General features: G+C 34.3%; 1 protein-coding gene across 7 annotated transcripts in view; it reads left to right on the forward strand.

The window, feature by feature from the left end:
* Window positions 1-15,987, forward strand: part of LOC145675561 (frizzled-5-like) — a 447,461-nt gene extending 431,474 nt beyond the window's left edge. For all 7 annotated transcript variants that reach the window (XM_081746068.1, XM_081746072.1, XM_081746071.1 and 4 more), the window contains one exon: window positions 36-15,987. In XM_081746068.1, the coding sequence (XP_081602194.1) occupies window positions 462-2,240 (1,779 nt within the window). In that variant the 5' untranslated portion in view covers window positions 36-461 and the 3' untranslated portion in view covers window positions 2,241-15,987. The remainder of the gene's footprint in view (window positions 1-35) is intronic.
* Window positions 15,988-22,512: the final 6,525 nt, after the last annotated feature.

The raw sequence follows: 22,512 nt of genomic DNA on the forward strand, positions 1-22,512 counted from the left end.
ATACTAATTACGATCTGTTTTCTCTCTCTTTCCAGATCGATGCAGATGGTCGATCCCGCTAGATGTGTTATGGATTTTTACAGAAATGGTCTTTCGTCTCATTCCTTGCTGTAGGTTACATGTGCCCTTCAGCTAAGTTTTGAATAATTTCAGCAACAGTACAGATGGCGACAGTCACTTAAATACGAAGTTTGACCGTCCGGAAATATGTCAGAAATGCATTTAATAGGAAGCTGATATAATGTATCTTTCCTCTCTCCACTTATGCGCTGAATGCTGCGAAGGTGAATTCCACGACGAAAATTCTATAATGCTCATATTTTTTATATAGATAAGGATACGTTAAAACGAAAGCTCCAAAAATATGCAAAAGTGTAAGAGAAAGTGCAGTTATTACTTGGAAGAGTGTGCAGTGAAATGAAGTAATAACCGATATCGTATATGTACAGGTAAAGTAAATAATGGGCGAAATGAAGGGTTACCATGTTTTTAAATATTTCGTGACAATCTGGTCCATATCAGTTCTTATAACCAAATTGATAACTGGTGCTTTTGCTACACCTCACTCAGAGAAACCACGATGTGAAGAAATAACAGTTCCCATGTGTAGAGGAATTGGCTATAATCTTACCCACTTTCCTAACGAATTTAATCATGAGACGCAGGACGAAGCAGGACTAGAAGTTCACCAATTTTGGCCACTGGTGGAGATCAACTGTTCTTCTGATCTGAGGTTCTTTTTGTGTTCACTTTATGTTCCAATTTGCATTGAGGAATATAAGGAACCTCTCCCTCCATGTAAAAGTGTTTGCGAACGTGCCCGAGATGGCTGTGCTCCTTTGATGTTGAAATATGGATTCAAGTGGCCGGAAAGGATGAATTGTGACAAGATGCGAGTTTTCGGAGATTCTCAAAATCTTTGTATGGACGAGAATGATAAAACAGAAGAACCAAAGAGTGTTACAATGCGTCCTAAAACAGTTCCTCGACCAAAGAAGCCTGGGAAAAATGCCCACAATCTTTTAAACAGGAATAAAGACTGCTCGTGTAGATGCAAATCTTCACTAATCAATCTTAGTAATAATAGTCAGTGGGCAAACCGCGGAATATCTGTTGGTGGAATACAAAATTGTGCTCTTCCATGTCAAGGAGTCTTTTTCACTGGGGATAAAGAATTTGCTTCAATTTGGATTACTATATGGTCAATTTTGTGCTGTGTTTCTACGTTAATGACAGTGACGACGTTTTTAATAGATACAGACAGATTTAAATATCCTGAGAGACCGATTGTATTTCTGTCTGCTTGCTACTTTATGGTTAGTATTGGCTACATCATCAGAGTGATCATGGGTCACGAAGCAGTAGCGTGTGAAAATAATATGATCAGGTATAATGCAACTGGGCCTGTGGCGTGTACTTTAGTGTTTCTTCTTATTTACTTCTATGGAATGGCTAGCTCAATATGGTGGGTGATTCTGTCTCTTACATGGTTCCTAGCAGCAGGACTTAAATGGGGAAATGAAGCTATTGCCAGTTACTCGCAATATTTCCACTTAGCTGCTTGGCTGATTCCAACTATGAAGTCCATAGCTGTTCTTATAATGTCATCAGTGGATGGTGATCCTATCGCCGGGATATGTTATGTCGGAAACCAAAACATGGACAATCTTCGCGGGTTTGTTCTGGCACCACTGGTTATTTACCTCTTGCTAGGAACCTCTTTCCTCTTGGGAGGATTCGTCTCGCTCTTCAGAATTCGTAATGTCATAAAACAGCAAGGTAGAAGTAAAGCTGATAAATTAGAAAAACTCATGATTCGAATTGGTATTTTCAGTGTGTTGTACACGGTTCCTGCAACTATTGTGATAGGTTGCTACTTTTACGAATCGACATTATATGATGAGTGGATGAAATCTCAAGTGTGTCCTTGTGAACAGCCACAAAGACCTATATACTCTATAATCATGTTAAAATATTTTATGTCATTGGCCGTTGGTATAACCTCTGGTGTGTGGATTTGGTCAGGGAAAACTTTGGACTCATGGAGACGGTTCACATATCGAATAACAGGAAGTAGTAATCGGTATCAAAATCATAATTGTGGTGCCGTTGGAGGTGCTGCCATCCAAAGGACCGTTAAACAAATAAATTATAATCCATCTGGGGTAGGCGTCGCGGCAAGTGTACAGTCAAGTCATGTGGGAAGTGTTCAGAAACAAGCACCACTAAGTCACGTATGACAAAATGGCGACCCTCACTTTCCAAAGAGTGATCAGACTGATAGCATTATTGTAGCAGCACAGTCGGGGAAAGTCGAGGGTCTGAGCAACTACGGACCCATTTAACAACTCTATGTATAACCCTCTCCCCATCCTTAAAAATACTTATTTTTATATAGGGGATAGAGTTACATTGTAAACATGTAGCATTTAGGATATATGCACAACATTCGTTAGATGTAAACAAAGGTGAATAACTAGTCAAACTGATTAGGTAGTCATGATTATTTCTTCGCCAAACTTGAAGTAACGGTCGGTTCCTTGATTGTTTTTGACTTTCATAATTTTCTCTAAGAATATTTTAAATCTGAACTGTACTTTGCTTGCTTTTGACGACAATATTGATAGTTTTCTATGAACTACATGTAAAGAAACATAAATATGTACCACCTCTAAACACTGAAGCAGAAAACGCACTACTTTTTCATCGTTCTGGTGATTAAATCGCTGCGTAATTACAATTTGATAAATCTTAACTCTGTTCTAGTTACAATTAATAACTCAATCATTTGTGACAGATGACATGCTAGAAAATATTTGTCGAACTTACAAAAATAAAAAAGTGTCTAAACGACCGAGCTAAAAGAAGAGTGTAAGAGTGTAAAATAATTTTTAAAGATATGTTAGACTACGAACACGTGTGTATAATTACAAAGTTTGTTTCTACATTTTGTAAATACTTTTAATATTATATATATATATATACATATGTATGTGTGTGTGTGTGTGTGCATGATGAAGAAAATAAGTTTCCCAACAGTGCCATACGGTGGACATACAATGTAAATGTGATTTTTGAAAAAGAATTTTTAGCAGTGCCATAAAAGTTTTGCATGGAGAATCAGTGTCATTCCCTTCTTAAGATAATAAAAAATGTCAGCTGATATAATAGCAAGTCTTTGATTTTGTATCTTGTCAAAAAATTAAATATAAACTGTACTATGTAGAGTAAACTGTGTGTATCTATGTGTATGTTTATGTTGAATTACTTTTCTTGTAATGTCTGTTGCATCGTCTTCGCTGTACTCGTAAACAAAATTGATGTTTTCTGTACGACTTACAACATATTTTTCGATCTAGAAAAGAAAATGTATTTCATACAATAACCAATTTGTATCTGAAAATGTTTGGTTTTGCAGAATAGCCGCTATCCACTATTTTAAGCTGTTTTATATAATAATAGGTGGGTTATATTTAGTTTTATGTGTTACAGTAGAAGTATAAAATTGCTCACATTCAGCTGTTTCCTTGCTCGTAACTGTCACTCGAAACATTTTATTTCTCATTGCGTAACTAGTTAAAAAGTTTTAATTTGTATCACGAATTGCATGTGTTTTCTTTATAGTTTCAAAATTACTGACAAAAGTAAGTACGAGATAAAAGCCAAATTGCAAGCACTCATTGAATACAGAGCGTATATACTCAATTCATAATTATTAGTGCATAAACACTTGATTTTTTTTTTTAATGAAAGTGATCAGAATTCAACTTTTAAGCTAACAGGTACATATTTTCTCTTAGTCTCGCTGGTCCTACCCTCTTCATGAAACTTCTTGGGGTAATTTTAGATATTCTTGATAGAATTCAACCCGTTTACAGTTTGTAGATTCTAGATTAAAAAAAAAAAAGTAGTGAAATTTCTTGAAGGATACATAAAATTTTAAAATCTTATTTTTGAAGAAGAGGTAGACATTGTAAGATCGATTGTATCCACTTCTATGTAAGGAACTGAAAATCAAACGAAAATTGATTTGTTACCGACTAGTATCGAGCTGCAGTTAAGTTTCTGTTAATATGTTCATGGTTTGCAATTTGTGGAATTATATTTGATTCATAAAGTATAGGTCTATGAGAAGTAGGTATTATTACTTTTTGTCTAAAACTCGGTTGAGCAACAGAATTTGGAGAAGCTTTAGATAGAAAAAAAGATATTAAAATAATAAGATTGTTATATTCCTTATGCCTTAGCTACAATTGTATCCAGAATATCGTCGCCTAAGATTCAACACCGCATAAGTAATATTTCACCAATTTTACAGGGGAGACAAAAAACTGTTTGAAAACTAGCTTTAGCCTCATTATATGCGGTATTACTTTTAAGATAATAACAGAGCCATTAGTCGTGATATAGGTGTACTACTTAACCAGCTTGTGCGTCATCATATACTGATTCTAACAGCATCAAAAGTTCAAATTCGCCAAAATTGGAGATACGCGGTGTTGAATCTTAGGTGACGATATGTTCCTTTTGCTTTAGAAAAGGTTATATATATGTGTGTGGGTTATATATATATAGATATATATATATATATATATATATATATATATATATATATATGTGTGTGTGTGTGTGTGTGTGTGTGTGTGTGTGTGTGTAGTGTGTGTGTGTGTGTGTCTGTGAGGGAGAGAGAATATAGAATAACAAAATCATAGTTTATAATGTTTATATGTGCTACTTATAATAAGTATATCGTTGAGGTACTGTGGTTTGTCGAAGCGCATACACTGTATTTACCGGAAAAGAAAAAATGTAATATTATATCCATTTACAAAATGGAGAGAGTATACGATTCTTGAGAGTCTTCTTTCTGTTTCAACTAATATTATGTGTTAATTTATTCCAGTAAATCTCATTGGAAATCGAACTGTATTACAATGAGTAAAAATAGCTAGTGTCGAACTAACAGATAAATAGCATCTGTTCGATATAGTTACAAATTTAGAATTATTGTGCAGGCACTAAAAATGTACAAACAATACTATTTTTCGTTTTTTGCTAGTTTATTTCCTCTTCCTTGCTTGAAGGAGGGTACAGGGTCAAAAATTAATCATTATATCAGGAATACACTAGCATATTTATAATCATAGGTATTCTGCCATTATTGTCAGGTCACTTGTGCAACTGAGAATGTTCCAAGTTCCACGATCTTCCACTAACCTCTTCGTCTTCACGTACGATTACTCTGTTTTGATATGGTCCATTAATTGTAGACTTCTTCGCCCTTTCCTCTCTTCCTGCCACCATACCCTCCAGCACGTCCCTCATGATACAGTTCCTTCTTAACAATGTTCAACCAGTTTCTCTTTCTCTTCTTAATAATATCTAAAATTGTTCTTTCCTCCCACCGTTTCTAACACCCTCTCATTCGTTTTCCGCTTGACCCAGCAAATTCTCTTCATTCTTCTTCACACCCACATTTCGAAAGCTTCCACTCGTTTTTAATAATTTTTGCGTAATGTTCATGTTTATGACCCGTACAGTACAATACTCCACATGAAGCATTTTATGAGTCTTTTTCTCAACTCCTTATTCAAGGTCCCACGAATATTTTCTTCCTTCTAAAGTCTTCTTTCGTCATTTCTATATTTGCTTTTATTTCACGTTCACGCTTCATATCATCACTAAAATACTTCCCAGGTATCGAAAACTAGTCACCTATTCTTTTTTTTGCCCTGCTACTTCTATATTTGATACCAACCTCTTCGTTCCAATCACCATGGCTTTTGTCTTTCTAACATTTATTTTTATCTCATATTCTTCACAGGCCTTCCTTAAGTTTTCTAACGTCTTATTGATTTTCTCTTCAGGTTCTGTAACAAGCTCCATATCACCTGCAAGCTGTTTAACAAACATATTTCTATATGTGAATGAATAATTCTAAAGTATTCTCGTTTACAGATATGTTCTGATTTTGAACTCTTTCGTGGCTAAGCGGTGGACGTACGCGCTCTTGGTGTGGGAGAGCCGGGTTCGATTTCCGGCGGAACCTCATTGGTTCAGATCCCATATTGTAGATCCACGTCTCATATAGTCTTGCTGCTGAAAGGGGCGCTAAACTGAAAATTAAATCCAACTACGGATTTTGTTTTGATTGCAAACAACACTCTTCCTTTATATCACTTCTCACATTTAAGAACAGAGCATAACTTTGGGACGTACAACAGAAAGATTTCATTTTTCGCATTTAAGAATGCTGTTAAAGTTTTTAAGGGTAAAGGTAAGTAGGTTTTTCCTACTTTTTCAAACATTAACCAATCTATCCCATTTCATCTGATGTTCGTATAAGTTCAAAAGAAAAATTGAAGCTATAATCAAAAGCGTCATTCTAAATCGAAGTCACTGAGTGCATATAGTTGTATTTTGAGTAAAAATAATTCTGATTAAAAAACGAGAAGAAAATTAGAGTGCGCAGTCTAAACCCACAGATACAGTATTTTGTGTATCGGAAGACTTCACTAGAAATGAAAATGAAATCTTTGAGTTTTACGTCCCACGGATATGTCGGTTAGGCTAAAGGAGACGGTGATGATGAGTGATGAATGAAATGGTGGAATGAAGAAAGTGTGAGGAAACGGGAGAACCCCGAGAAAACCCACGCACACGGTGTTTGTCCACCACAAAGTTCACTTGGCGGGGACTGAGATCGAATCTGGGACCCCAAGCACTAGAGGTGAACGCTCTACCACTGAGACTTCACTAGAGATCTGTTCTCCACTATCGGAAAGCCATCCTTGTTAAATATTTTCGAATTATACTGAGAAGAGAAAGAAATCGAGCTTGGTTCTTTTCTCAGTATTATGCTCAGCAGCACTGATTCTGTAACCAAAAATAGATTATTATTATTGTTATTATTATTATTATTATTATTATTATTATTATTATTATTATTATTATTATTATTGTGGAAGTTAAAAATGAAATTAATTAAAATTATATTCGTAAGCTTGTATTCAGACTCAATATTGCCACCAAAATACAGCTTTGACAGTTGTTTTACAAACAGTAAGTATATTATAGATAACTTTACTCCCTATAGTGTATTTTCAATTTGTTTCTTGCTTGCATCTTAGATATTGAGGAAAGCAAAAGGATTTTTACTTTCAATATGATTAATATTGCTAGGTATATTATCGATCTTGAACTTTCTGTTCTGAATAAACCTTACTATTTGCGTCCTATTCCTCTCAGTTTTCTTTCACGTCGTAATTTGTTCACTTCACTAGAAATACCCTTTTCTTCTCTATATGTCGTAAGCAGTTGAAGCAAAAGCCTTTCTAAACATCTCACTTATCTGTGAGAACAATAACTTTGTTTTACATGTATCTAACATCATATGAAAGAATTCATTCTTGCTCTAAAGCTTTCAGTAATTGATAATAGGAGACAACAAAGAATAATTTTATCTTCCTCTTCTTCTTTTTTTCCATTTATAATGTTTGCCTCTGAGATTTTGAAGCGTCACTTTTCTGTCTTATTTGCATATCCACACTACTTCATGTTCATTTCATATAAAGCAAACAATTGGCATTTTTTCTATGGCAGCGTTTATTCACCCATTCAGCACTGTCAAGTAACCTTAGGAGAAACAACGCTCATCACAGGATTTTTTTTTTTTCAAAGAGGGAGAGAGCCTTAGGAGGGAAATGATGCTAAAAGAGGAGAAAGAGAATTTTAGAACGGATTACAAATCTTTGAATGACAGCTCAGTGAGGTGTATTTATAGTGGCTTGTTTGCTTATGCAGTCTCTAAGTCTTCGCTATTAGACAGTTTGAAAGAAAGAGGGAAAAATAAAAGAAAGGAAAAAACAACAATCACACAATTGTCATTGATAATCTGAACTGATTTTTTTACAATTTCTTTTTGTTTTGTTTTGAAGTTCTATTTTATTCGTCTTGATCATTGGCCTATTCAAGAGATTTTTACTATTGCGATTATTCTTCTTAACGTTGTTTCTTAATTACGTATAAATTAAATTATATATTTGTAAAAAAGTGTATAAACAAGAGAAAATGAGTTTAAATAATTTAGCCGAAAACGCTTTTAACATTTGTTAACGAATTGCTTTTCCTTTTTGCCCTTTTATGTAAAAAAGATTAAGCTTACTTTTGAAATACAATCACCACGTAAATTACGTAACTATTACTAATTCATGAAGTTTGCCCTTGATATCAACGTTCATGGTGTGCACTCCAGAATTAGAAACGATGAATGCAGGTACGAAGGTTAAGTTTTATTATCGAATAAGCAAGGTATTCTAACATTATGAGAGTTGTGAAAAAATAATAAAACTGAGTAACAAATGGATGAAATTCTTGATTTTAAATGTGGACGAAAAATTACATACGTGAGAAATTTTGTTTAAACGGAAGTTCAGTATTCATTTTAACAAAATATTAGTGGATATTCTCTCCATAAATACCTTCATTACTTGAACGTCTCCCTACTAATAATTTCAAAATAAATAGGGGGCCACGGTGGCTCAGTGGTAGAGCGTTCACCTCTGGCGCATGGGCTCCCGGGTTCAAACCCTGCTCCCACCAAGTGAATTTTGTGGGGGGCAAACACCGTGTTCGTTGGTTTTCTCGGGGTTCTCCCGTTTCCTCCCACTTTCTTCATTCCACCATTTTCATTCATTTCTCACAATCACCGTCTCCTTTAGCCTAACCGAGGGACGTAAAACTCAAAGATTTTAAAATAAATAAATAAATGGAAAGAATAAAATTACATAATATAAATTTTACAAGGTAAGCCTTAAGTCCCTTACCACCCCGTTAAAAGCCGTGTTCGTGGAAAATAGTGAGCAACAACCATGTAGTAACATAGTAGGTCCAGGGGGAAGTCGGATTGTGACGGTGACCAAGATGGCCATTTCACCATTGTGTTTGTCTTTAAATTCTAGCCTAAAATGATTTGCCGCATGGTCATGTTCCTATTTAAAAATCTTGACGTTAATTCAAGCTGGAGGCTTTCAAGATGGCCGCCATCTTGCTCACCATTACAATCCGACTTTCCCCTGGGCCTACTATGTTACTACATGATTGTTGTTCACTATTTTCCACGAACACGGATTTTACAATGGGTGGTAAGGGACTTATGGCCCATCCTGTATAATGTATACTCATCAGCAGAATTGTTGAATAGCGTGACAAGTCGGTTGTACAGGCAAGTGCTTTATTCTGAGGAAGCCCATCCCCCACATGAAATGTGCTTCTCATCCGTATTTATACTGAAATCTCATTGCTACCTCCATGCACCCTCCAAAGCTATTCAGAAATTGCGCAACTGTGTTTAGGTACTAAATATAGGAAGAATAGAATTCTAGGTGAGAAGTCCGTGGTAAGAAACAACACTTAAAACTATTTGGAGGAAGAACGTGGGAGAAACTTAAAAGGTGTTTGTAACATTCCTGATTAAATTGATTTGACAAGGCAGGATAAACTGTTAGAGTTTTGTTTTTGTAGTGACAAAGATTTGAGATTTTTAAGTCATAGAATAGTTAGTGAGTTGTATTTACAAGATGCTGTGAAATGAAGTTGTTACATTAACTGTTCGATTCGTAGGAGAAAATGTTGGACTTTCCGATCTACCAAATATATATCCCTCGTTGTCGAAACACCATATCATCCTGCAAATGTTGTTGAATTTTAAATTACCTCATTTCTTAACATTTTTTATTCTAACTCAAGCACACATTACATGACTTTTACCGAATACATTTTCCATCAAACTAGTTCATGTTGTCATGAATAGTGTATGCTGTAATTGCAGTCCTCTATAAACAATAGTAGGAGAGAACTGTTTCAGTTTTCTTTACAGTTCAATGTTATTACTTTAATTTCCTTGCCTCTTTCGTGGTAACCTGAAGTTAATGGCAAGGCATACGAAATGTGCATTCACCATGTTATTAAATATCTCCATCGAAATATACTTTGTACTCCGAAAGTTTTGTTGTTGTTCGTAGATATGCTATCGTGTCTACTTGTAAATTGTGTCGTTTCTGTAGTGATTTTTTGTCACGATATGTATTTAGCTGTCTCAAACGAGGAAATTTAGCAAAAATCAACACTGTTTATCTATGTAGTTTAGGTACAGTATCTACAAGGTTATAGAAGGGCTTGTATGTTCGATTAGAGCTCAGAAATATAGTTCATTAAAATTTCTCTAAATATAAATTAACAAAATTTATGATTTTAAACAAAATATAATGAACAAGGATCAAATGAAGCTTCGTGTATAACGTTTTGTAAAATACATATATGAAAAATACTAAATGTGAAAATAGGTCTAACGAAACGAAAAGATTAAATTATTTTTATTAATTTATCATTACCTTTTACTTTCTTCAAATCTTATTTAAGTTTTGAAATATCTCGGGAACCAGTACTTTATTCTTGTACATTTTGGCTAAGTCAAGTATTTAAGAAACAACGAATTGTGTCGTATTGCGAAAAATTTTAATCGAGTTAGTAAGATTAACTATCTTATTTCAAATATATGAGTTGGCAGAAAAGCAATTGTGCTATAATAATAATAATTTTTTGAGCAACAGCTTCTGGAACTATGACGATTCATAAAATATATATATAGCACAGTGATGTCGATGTATAGTAGTTTTCCAAATTTTGTGTCGATTGTAGTTAAATCTTGAAGTCTTGTAAGTATTTAATTACAAGAAATTATTTTAAATTACTTAACACAATACATATATACAAATTAGTTGCACGCTGTAACCATGCGTAAAATATATTTCGAGCGACTTAGCAATTTCAAAATTGAGTTAAAATCTATACTAAAAAGATAACGATATTTAAGGATTAAATGCCATATACTGAAACAATATAAATGTGAAAATTAGTGATAGCAAATCAGTAGTCATTTCTGAATGTTTTCGAAGCGATATTTTGTTTGTGCACAATTATTTTTTTTACCAGTTCTTTTATTGCTAATATTTCAGCTAAGCAGTTTTAAAAGAAAATATAGCGAAATAGCCATAAAGTAATTGTACAATTGTTAAAGAGGAAATAATGTAGTAGTAACGTTAAAATCAAACAGCATAAATAGGAAAGAAAATTAAAATGAAGTGAAACTTAAAGAATATTGTATTACTGAATGATTACACAATGTAGTAAATATTAACTTTCGGTTTGTTCTTGGGTTCATAAGTAATTTTCTAATGCATATTTTCTAAACATAATGGAAAACAGTGTTTATTTTCTTCGGGCCTCGGTTTCGTAACGAGCAGATTGAGTTTTACCTTCAAAATCACGCTATTTTAAAACTTCTGACTTCCAGTTTAAAACACATAATTCTATTATATTTTGCACCTATATCTTGTTATATCAGGAAACGAACAGGCTTCCAAGTGGTGTTTACATTGCAATGTTTTGCACCAAAGAGAAAGCAGAACTTCATCTTAAAAATTTCATTGCTTTTTTCTCCTAAAATTGTAGATTTTAAAATTTTTGTACTGGTAACCCTGATGATCTATGACATTTTAAAAAATAGCAAGCAATACATCCATTCAACATAAACGTATTTAGTTTTGTCATATCCATGGTAAAGCGAACTAAGAAAAATAAAACATTTCATTTTTACATCTTCCTGTAGATATTTTCTCCTCTTTCAAAATCCGGTCAATATTAGATTCCTTTTCTATTCCTCAAGAGTTAAAAAAAAAATAAGAGCAAAACAAATATTAGGCTGTCAGTATTAGAAGAGTGTGCTTTTTCCACATTGATACTTGTATATTACTTCATGAATCAATGGCCAGATATAATCCCCCAACATATCTTCGTTATATTTCCTCTGATACCAGTTTTCGAGATTCAAAATGTCTTCGTGGAAGCGCTTCCTATACTCCTTTGAATATACTCCCATGTTATCCTTAAATGTTTCAAGATGTGAGTGAAGAACATGAAGTTTGAGGGACATTCAATTCTGCAATAACTCTTAGCAAGATAACCTACCATCTGCACATAGTTCACTGTCATGTAATTGCATCGAAACCCTTGGATCATTTCGACACAGCTCTTCCAAGAGTCTCTTTCTGTTTCTGTGAGTATCTGAAAAATATTTCACACTGAAGAATCTTCTTTACTTGCGGACCCGTAAAATCTCTGACAGCTTCGGAAACATGCCTCATGGATACACGAGTGACGAGAAATTCTTATCTAAGTACTGTACAAAATGTTTAATGATCCCTAGTTCTATATAAAGTGAAGATATGAGCAGCTTTTGGGGTCTACTATTAGTCAGATTTCACGTTTTGGGTTCCCATGATAATCTTTGTCCCTAGTGGTAAGTTCTTCTTGTAGCAGTGTGCATTGATCTCTGCTCCCCCAGAGGCAAAGGTAACAGGGGAGTATTGTGTAACGACTTTGGGACTCATTAGAATAGCTTCAACTTTAAAGTGTCCTATCATCTTCCATTCGTGCTTGCAGTACTGTCTTCGCGTTATTTTACTCGTCCTTCGGATGTACAGAGAAAGCCAAGGGAAGAGACGGATACATATTCCCATTGTAAAACAGAACAGTTTATCAGTTCACTTGAAGGAACAATCAATAAACAGGTACCACTCATTGGCATTACAGGGGATTCTAGTGGATTCAAACAACTCGGCTACATTGTTATAGAAGCATAAGTTGGAAGTTGAAGATCACTTCTCAGTATCGAGACTATATGGAACGTAGATCTACAGTATAAGTTGAAAGTGAGACATAATCTACATTTCTGCGTTAAATTTTCTACAAGAATCAGAGACCTTGTGCACCAAAGGAACACATACTAATTACTAGGCCAGCAAGAATGGCGCAGTGTTCTAGTCAAGTTCTTTTTCAAGCTTGCTTACTTTATACGCATCAGATTGTATTGATTGCAAGAAATGTAATAAAAGAGAGAAGCTTGGATGCTACTACTTCACTAGAAACATTTCATAGTCACCTTCCAAGGTTCTTCTACACTGTTTACAGATACATATGGTTCTCATTGTTTATCTAACGTACAAATAGGCATTCCAAAATACCTTTTGTAAGCTTCACATATTTTAGAACATGATTGTAATGTGATAGGTTTGCCCTGCGTTTGATAAATTTATTATAAACGTAGCAAACCGAGTCAGGAAAACATTTGCAATTTCTTAATTACTAATAAAACTCCAACTGACCAAAGCAGTATACATATTTTAAAATTATATATTTGTGTTACAGTTTCGATTATGGAACACAAATATATAATTTTAAAATATATATATTGCTTTGGTCAGTTGGAGTTTTATTAATAATCTTGAATTTTTCAAAGCTACAATGAATAATTTACAAGTTGCACTTTCTTAATGCAAGCTTTAAAATTAAATACATAGGTACGCATTAGGCATCTGACACCCTCCTTGCACGTTGCCCATACTTGCATACAACTTCCAAAGTGATAATTGAAACTTGAAGACTGGCAACACTGCTAAGTATAATTTCTGTATCAGTGCCCCTAGTTCTAGATTCTTCTTGTGGACTATTAAGTACTCCAACAGATTAAAGAATTACATCTTTTTTCTTAAATGAAAACGTGTGCTTGTTTCGTATACATGCATAATAACAAAACTGTACTTCTCATAAAAAATAATATCATGGATATATCTGAAAACGCAAGATTTTCCGCAATATGGGTAGTTTCGATACTTCACTTGTGTGTTACAGTATGCGATTATCAAATCCATCTTAGTTATATTTATTTCATTACACCTATGATATTTGATTTTAACTGTGGTGCGGAAGACCCGAACTCCATTCCCGGTGGGTGATTCGGATCCCATATTAAACTGTAGGTCACGTCTCATAGCCTTGCTGCTGAATGGTGAACCTCAACTCAATCAAAGATTGCATGTGGCTATTTTGAAGTGTTATTTAGCCTTTTAGGTTTACCAGTTTGTTCGTCCTGCACCAGTCTTTTTTTTTTAAAACAATTTCCGAAAGTACTGTACGTTCCTCTCTAAATATCAGTGATCAACAGTTACATCCATATAATAGGGCAGACATAATTATGGTTTTGTAAATTTTATTTCTTCGATATTCGTTGTAATGATAAGAGATTTTGTGTGGAGTAGTGCATGCATTTTATCGTTCTTATTCGTTATCATTACACTTTCACTCAATTGGTAATATTCATGATATACTATTCATACACAATCTAATTGAGGTATTTTACCTAAACTACAAACATTTTGTACTCAGTGGCTGGGGATTGCACGAATTGTTGGGAAGTTGGGAAGGCTCGCCTCTGGGAGTTTAGTTTTAGCGTTGAAGGTATCTTTCAATGCTAATACGTTATTAAATGATTTCTTTAACACTAAGTAAGAAGTTTCTGTGTAAAATTAAGTATTTATATTAGTGATAACTTGTTTAATTTCTATATACTCTAAGGAGTTATTCAGAGTAGCTGTATGTTCCCCTACATTGGGCCTGGTCCATAACAGCTTGTAAAATGTAAGTCTGATACATTAAACGTATGTATAAATTTACCAAACCCTACCGTACAGGATAAAGTAATATTTGTAATTTTAATTGAGTTTTCGATTTCATAAAATCAGTGGTGTATTTACGATTTTGTTTCGGGGAGTTTTGCTAATTTTATTTCTGGAAATGTAAAAATTTTGCAATATATATAAAACAATAAAAATACGATAAAATTTCGGTGAGTGCTTAAGCCCTGAAGCCACCCCCTTACATATGCCACTGCATAGAATACAGTATTAAATATCTTGCGTTGATTCAAATGATGTTCCTTCTGAGCATTAAGATTTCTATTGAAGTTATTATTTCGTGATGCATAAATTAAATGCAGTATTGTACTTACTTTATAGTGAGAGATGCAACTAACAAACGCTTATCCAAGAAATTTGACAGCTAACTGTATGAATGTAGAGCTACTTTCTTTTTCTCTCCCTCCATTTTCAAATATGCAGGAAATGAAAACAGTAAGTGAGGAGGAAATCCCCGCCCTGTAAATCCCAGATAGGAGAAAATATGAACTGGACTTCAAAATATTTGTAGTGGAGCTAAATGGGAATATTAGTTTATCGGGTCTACCATACTTGCGGGTTTATGCCTCGCCACTGTTTGTACTACGAATAAAAACTATAATGGTAATATTTTCTATCTTCCCACAACTTCAGTAAACCCTTTTTCTGTGGTCTTTGTTTAGATAATATGACATTACATTATTGCTGTGGAAGGATCTGTTAAAGAAGTTCCGTCAAAATGTCAGAAAATTAATACCGAATTTACAAGGACTACCTCAATAGTTTCTCAACAGAATGTACCCTTATTCATAAAGAAAATCATATTTCTGGAAGGAACCAAGAAGGAAAATAATATTTGGAGTACAAATACTGGTATAGAACGAACATTTCCTTCATAATGTTTTAAGTTTTCTAGTCTATAAGGAAATGTAATTTAAAACGACAAATCAAACCTCAATATTATTGTGTTATGCGTTCCTTGCATAGGCTAGTCACTAATTTTTCTTAAAGCAAATCAATATGGATGTGAATCTATATATAAATAAATATATATATAAATATTTGCAAGTAAAAGTGGTGGTGCTTAGATATAAAAAGAAGAAATAGAAGATGAACTTTTTTTATGTATGTGCAAGATTAAATATTGTATAAGAAAATATATAAGATTTACAAACAGATTAAAATTGTTATCTTAAGTATGAAAAAATGTTTTTTAATATTTGATTATTTTTTAAGACAGGGTACGTGTACTTGTGTGTGTTTGTTTTTTAACATATCAGATAGATGTATTAATTGCAAAAGAAAGAAGTTAAAATTAATAATACAGGGTAGTGTTTGAATATGTTGTGTTTTTATCTATGTATATATTGTACGGAAAAGAAAACAAAAGAAAATACACCACTTACAGAAATATCAATTTATTTATTTATTTATTTCGCTTACCACATAAAGGTTGATCTACAGTGGACTGTACCGCATCACAGTGATTTATATTGCACAGACACCTACTACCTGCTGTTATTCGAAACGACTTAGCATCGTTATTACTGTTGCTTAGTCGCATAATTGTCCTCAAACGAAAAACATATCTTGTCTGTATAAGAAAATAACTCAAATTTCTAATACATTAAAATGGTTATACAATATTCTGATCATTATTGGTATTCAGTTACACAGTTCAACATATCTTCGCCTTAAGATATTTTTCACTTAATGCATATTAAATTTTAAAATTATTTACTCATGTTCACATGCACGGAAATGCATTCGGGAGCTGTTTCATTTCTGATGCGTATATATGGAAATGCTTTTTTCAGTTAACAATGTGCGCTTTTACAGTATGGAGCCAAAACGGCTGACATGATTGAAAAAAATCCACCTTTTTAGATTAAAAACCATCTATTTCCAACAACTTTGTTCTTTCATTTTGTCGTATCCTTATTCATAACGGAGTAGGCTTATGGCCCGGGCTTCTGATACACCCTATATATATACAGACTGTTCCATAATTCGTGTTATTTTCTACAGCGCTGGGAGAAGATGAAGTTTATACACTATTAATGTAAAATTTGGCACTCTTATTGAGAAATATCTGAATTTTTTGAATTTCTAAAGAAAATAAGAGAAAATTGCTGTTTAGTCCCCCTTTTAGGGGTGTAAACACGAAAGTTTATTTTCCTTATGGGAGATTCAATGTTAAATTTTAGAGGCAGTTTTCTCCAATAATTATTCGTGAAGATTTTGGAGCAAATGAGTTGTATTTATTACAAAATGCAAAAACACTCATTCACAAAGCTAGTAAAGCCGTCTCAAACATTATTTTGCGAAGGTCCCCCTTTTGGGGGGCAAGGGGCGTAAAAAGGTGGTGGGTGATATGTTACCAAAATCCCAAAATTTATTTTCGGAATGCCAGTAAGCGTGAGATTAATGACAAATGTCACAGAATTAATGCTCCAATGTCCTTACATGTAAGAGTGACTGATAATGGGGCTACAGCCCCCTTTCAAAAATAATAAAAAAATCACCATAAATATCCTTAGTAGGGACATACGAGAAGAAGGTATTTTTGTTAATTAATGTGAAATTTGGCGTCATTGTATCAAATGAGTATGCGTTTTTAAAATCTGGAATGTTATTTTGATAACGCACCGCCTTAAGGGGCACAGGGGGCGAAGTTTCCGATGATGGCTCTATAAAAATTCAAAATTTTGTTCCGGAAATGCCAGTGAGCGTCAGACTTTTCACCACTGTCACAGAATTAATATTCTAATGCTCCTTGCATGTGCCACTGACTTATATGGGGCTATAGCCCCCTTTCAAAAATAAAAAAAAATCACCATAAATATGCTTAGTAGGGACATACGAGAAGAAGGTATTTTTTTAATTAATGTAAAATTAGGCGTCATTGTATCAAAAAAGTATGCTTTTTTCAAATCTGGAATGTTATTTTGATAACGCATCGCCTTAGGGGGGCACAGGGGACGAAGTACTCAATGATGGATCTTTATAAAAATTCAAAATTTTGTTCCGGAAATGCCAGTGAGCGTCAGATTTTTCACCACTGTCACAGAATTAATATTCTAATGCTCCTTGCATGTACCAGTGACTTGTATGGGGCTATAGCCCCCTTTCAAAAATAAAAAAAAATCACTATAAATATGCTTAGTAGGGACATACGAGAAGAAGGTATTTTTTTTAATTAATGTAAAATTAGGCGTCATTGTATCAAAAGAGTATGCGTTTTTCAAATCTGGAATGTTATTTTGATAACGCACCGCCTTAGGGGGGCACAGGGGGCGAAGCACTGATGATGGATCTTTATAAAAATTCAAAATTTTGTTCCGGAAATGCCAATGAGCGTCAGATTTTTCACCACTGTCACAGAATTAATATTCTAATGCTCCTTGCATGTGCCAGTGACTTATATGGGGCTATAGCCCCCTTTCAAAAATAAAGAATCATCATAAATATCCTTAGTAGTGACATACGAAAAGAAGGTACTTTTTGTCAATTAATGTGTAATTTGGCGTCGTTGTAGCACAAAAGTATGAATTTTTTACATATGAAATGTTATTTTAGTAACCACTGCCTTAGGGGGACACAGGGGGCGAAGCATCAGATGATAGATCTTTATAAAATTTCCAAATTTTGTTCCGGAAATGCCAGTGAGGGTCAGATTAATCACAAATGTCACAGAATTAATATTCCGATGCTCCTTGCATGTGTCAGTGACTGCTATGGGGCTACAGCGTCCCTTCAAAAAATCACAAAGATTCACAATAAATATGTCATAATTAATATTTAAGTTGTCATTATTGTAAAAAAAAAAAAAAAACAATAAACCTGGAAATTACGGTAAATGTATAACTTCTGTCAGTGTAACTGATTATGCATAAAGCTTTGTTGTTATGGTGTCACTGGAATATAATCAAAGTATTTTATATTTTTAAAAATCAATTAGGGCTCTTTTATAGCAGAAAATCTCACACACAAATCACCTACGTATTTTCTACACACTTAAGCAGAACCATCTCGAAATAGAACACAAAATGACAATGGAAAACGTAGCAGGAACAAAAATAATAATAATAATAATAATAATAATCTTAATGAAAAGTAAGATCTTAAAAATTAAAAGTGAGCTTTAAGTTTCAATATTGTTTGCTTTATTTGTAAAAAGAAAAACCATGTATTTTCATTACTTCTTACACAATAACCGTATTATCCAACTTTCCATATAACAACTTACTCGTATGTACTGCGGACGTAATACACACGGGCACACGGCTGTAATAGAAACAAATGTTTCCCGAGGAATAAGAATTATTTGCTGGAAATTATTCTTTGTTGAAAACTACTCTCTTTGGCTCTACTATCACTAATTGTTTAAAAAGATCATTAACCTAAGTGTAAAACTCATAAAATCAATTTACTTTCATTGGGCATGTCCTCCTGAACGAGCAAGACATAAATTAATGCGATTTACTAAAGAAACTGTGAACACCTTCTCCAACATATCTGGAGTGATCATCTCTATACTGTGGACAATCCTCTGTTTCAAGTTCTCTACATTGTTACATGATTTTTGGTAGACAATTTGTTTTAGGAATCCCCACAAGAAAAAATCGCATGCTAAGTTCCGGACTTCTTGGTGGCCATTCGACACTTGACCCCATAGAAATAATCCGTTCCGCAAATTTCTCTCTCAAAAGATTTATAGTCGTATTTGAGCGATGCGCTGGCGCTCCATCTTGCATAAACCATAATTCATCACTTTGACCTAAATTTAAACGATCAAGTTCAGCAAATACTTTTTCTCTTAGTAGCTTTTGGTATGATGACGTTGTTACATTTTCATCAAAAAAGAAAGGTCCTATCACCTGAGTTGCAGTTATACCACACTAAACCATTATTCCTCGTTTGTCCATTGACACTTCTGATCTCACGTTCGACTGTATCGATGACCAATATATTGCACGTGATGAGGACATGGAACCATTTAAGAAGAATTTTGCTTCATCGGAAAACATCACTTGAAATAAGAACATAGGGTTTTCATTTAACTTCTCGATAAACCAGTTACAGAAATAAACACGATCACCATAATCACTTGCACACAATTCAGAAACCATTCGGACCTTGTATGGTTTTACCTTCAAGTTTCTTAAAATTCCTTGTAGCGTAGTTTTCTTAATATTTAAGCGTAAGCTTCGACGAGCAAGGGATTTCCGTGGTGAACTAGTAACAGATAACAACACCTGTCTTTTTGTTTCTTCTGTTGATACACTTGGAGATCTTCCTGCACTTTTTCTAGATGCAAGATGGGCAGTGTGAAAACAATTGCTGCGGAACTGTTTGTACAAATGGTGAATTTGCATATCGTGTACTTTTAATCCGAGTTCTTTAACTATACGGGATCTTGTTGCTCTTGCAGATTTTTCTGATAAAATGTACCTTCAATTACATCAGCACGCTGATCCTGAGTTAAACACTGCATGATCGAAGGACACTACAGTATGAATGCACTCTTAAAGTATACTGGAAACGACAAGTAATTATCAAATGATTAAGCCAGTCTATCCCCGAGATTCACCTACTATGTAATGTCCATTTCCGAAGAAGTCAATCTAACCCAGGTGTTGATTACAGACACGAAATCCTATTGAACTGTCAACACGTTAACTCGTAAATCGTTGGTATATTGCGATAAGAAAAGGTCTGAAACTGTTGTCAGCACACATGAACAAGAAGTTGAGTCAGGAATTAGAGGGTGTTTTATAAACAAAAGTTTGTTGACATTGCTTAAAATCAGCTTACAGTGGGACGCCAACAAATGATTCGGACGTGTTCCAGTGCTTCTTAAACACACATCTCTTAGCATGCATTCTGAATAGGCCAGAGAGAAGCATGGAAGATAATAAAACAAAGTGGTGTGGTTCTTTAAATGATTTTGGGACCGGGAAGTGGGAATTGAATCACTAAAGTGGTCGCTGGCACATGGAGGTAGCTTCTAAGCATTAATTTTGGTATATTTCCAAATATTTTGACGCTCACGGGAAATAAGGAAAAGTTTGAATTTTTCTTACTGCCTACCTTGCCCAATTTGGAGGTTTGGCGCAATAAAACTAGAAACGCATGTACCATCATAGATGAAAGGGGAGGAAGAAGAGGAATGGTATCGTATTTTCTACCTAAAACTGCTAATTTACAGCAAAATTTGTATAAATATAGAGCAAACTGCTTTCTGCATTTTACATTGAAACAACCAGTTAGGCCAATCAAATTTTGAGTTGACGCCACTAAAAGAGATCAACACATGACCATTATCATATTGTCGCTTTAGCTCTTTTTCTAAACGAACATTTTTCGACAATAATGCCAAATTTCACTTTAATAGTGAAAAATATTTACCTTCTGCCAGTAGGTCCTTGCGTATAAGAACATTCAACATGAATTTCTATTGTTTTATGAAAGGGGATTGTAGCCTAACATCAGTCACTGGTACAGTCCGCAGCAAAAAACCTGCAACATGAGCATATATGTTTATTGTGAAACGACGAAGTCTTTTGCTCCAAAATAAGTGTGTAGGGGAGGACGCCGAGGTTTCTCCTGGCGTGATTCATGCCACTTAGACGTTATGTTGATTTCCTGTGCTGTTAGTCGTAGTTTCACAATAAACTTACATGCTCATGTTGCAGGTTCTTTACTGCGGATTGTACATGGAAATAGCATAGGGGCACTAATTCTGTGCGCCTTGCATTAATTTCATGCTCATTGGCACTACCAAAATAAAATTTGGAATTTTTATACTTCGGCCCCTGTGCCCTCCAAAGCCAAAAATTACCAACCGCGCCCTTTGTCCTCTGTTACCAAAATAACATTTCAGATTTAGAAAATGCTTAACATTTTATTACAATAACGCCAAATTTCACATTAATCAACCAATAGAAAAAAAAGCTTCTTCTGGTATGTCCCTGTTAAGGATATTTATCGTGATTTTTAGTGATTTGTGGAAGGTGGCTGTAGCACCACATCAATCACTGACACATGCAAGGAGCATCAGAATATTAATTCTGTGTCATTTGTGATTAATCTAATACTCATTTACACTTCCAGAATAAAATTTGGAATTTTTATAAACATCCATCATTTTATGTTTCGCCCCCTGTGTCCCCCCCTTAAGGCGGTGAATTATCAAAATAACATTCCAGATTTGAAAAACACATACTCTTTTGATACAATGACGCCTAATTTTACATTAATTAAAAAAATACCTTCTTCTCATGTCACTACTAAGGATATTTTTGGTGACTTTTTTATTTTTGAAAGGGGGCTATAGCCCCATATAAGTCAGTGGCACATGCAAGGAGCATTAGAATATTAATTCTGTGACAGTGGTGAAAAATCTGACGCTCACTGGCATTTCCGGAACAAAATTTTGAATTTTTATAGAGCCATCATCGGAAACTTCGCCCCCTGTGCCCCCCTAAGGCGGTGCGTTATCAAAATAACATTCCAGATTTTAAAAACGCATACTAATTTGATACAATGACGCCTAATTTCACATTAATTAACAAAAATATCTTCTTCTCGTATGTCCCTACTAAGGATATTTATAGTGATTTTTTTTTATTTTTGAAAGGGGGCTGTAGCCCCATTATCAGTCACTCTTACATGTAAGGACATTGGAGCATTAATTCTGTGACATTTGTCATTAATCTCACGCTTACTGGCATTCCGAAAATAAATTTTGGGATTTTGGTAACATATCACCCACCACTTTTTTACGCCCCTTGCCCCCCAAAAGGGGGACCTTCGCAAAATAATGTTTGAGACGGCTTTACTAGCTTTGTGAATGAGTGTTTTTGAATTTTGTAATAAATACAACTCATTTGCTCCAAAATCTTCACGAATAATTATTGGAGAAAACTGCCTCTAAAAT

Source organism: Thermobia domestica, chromosome 18 (genome assembly GCF_964235325.1).
Source record: "Thermobia domestica chromosome 18, izTheDome1.hap1.1, whole genome shotgun sequence".
In the NCBI taxonomy this organism is placed as follows: Eukaryota; Metazoa; Arthropoda; class Insecta; order Zygentoma; family Lepismatidae; genus Thermobia; species Thermobia domestica.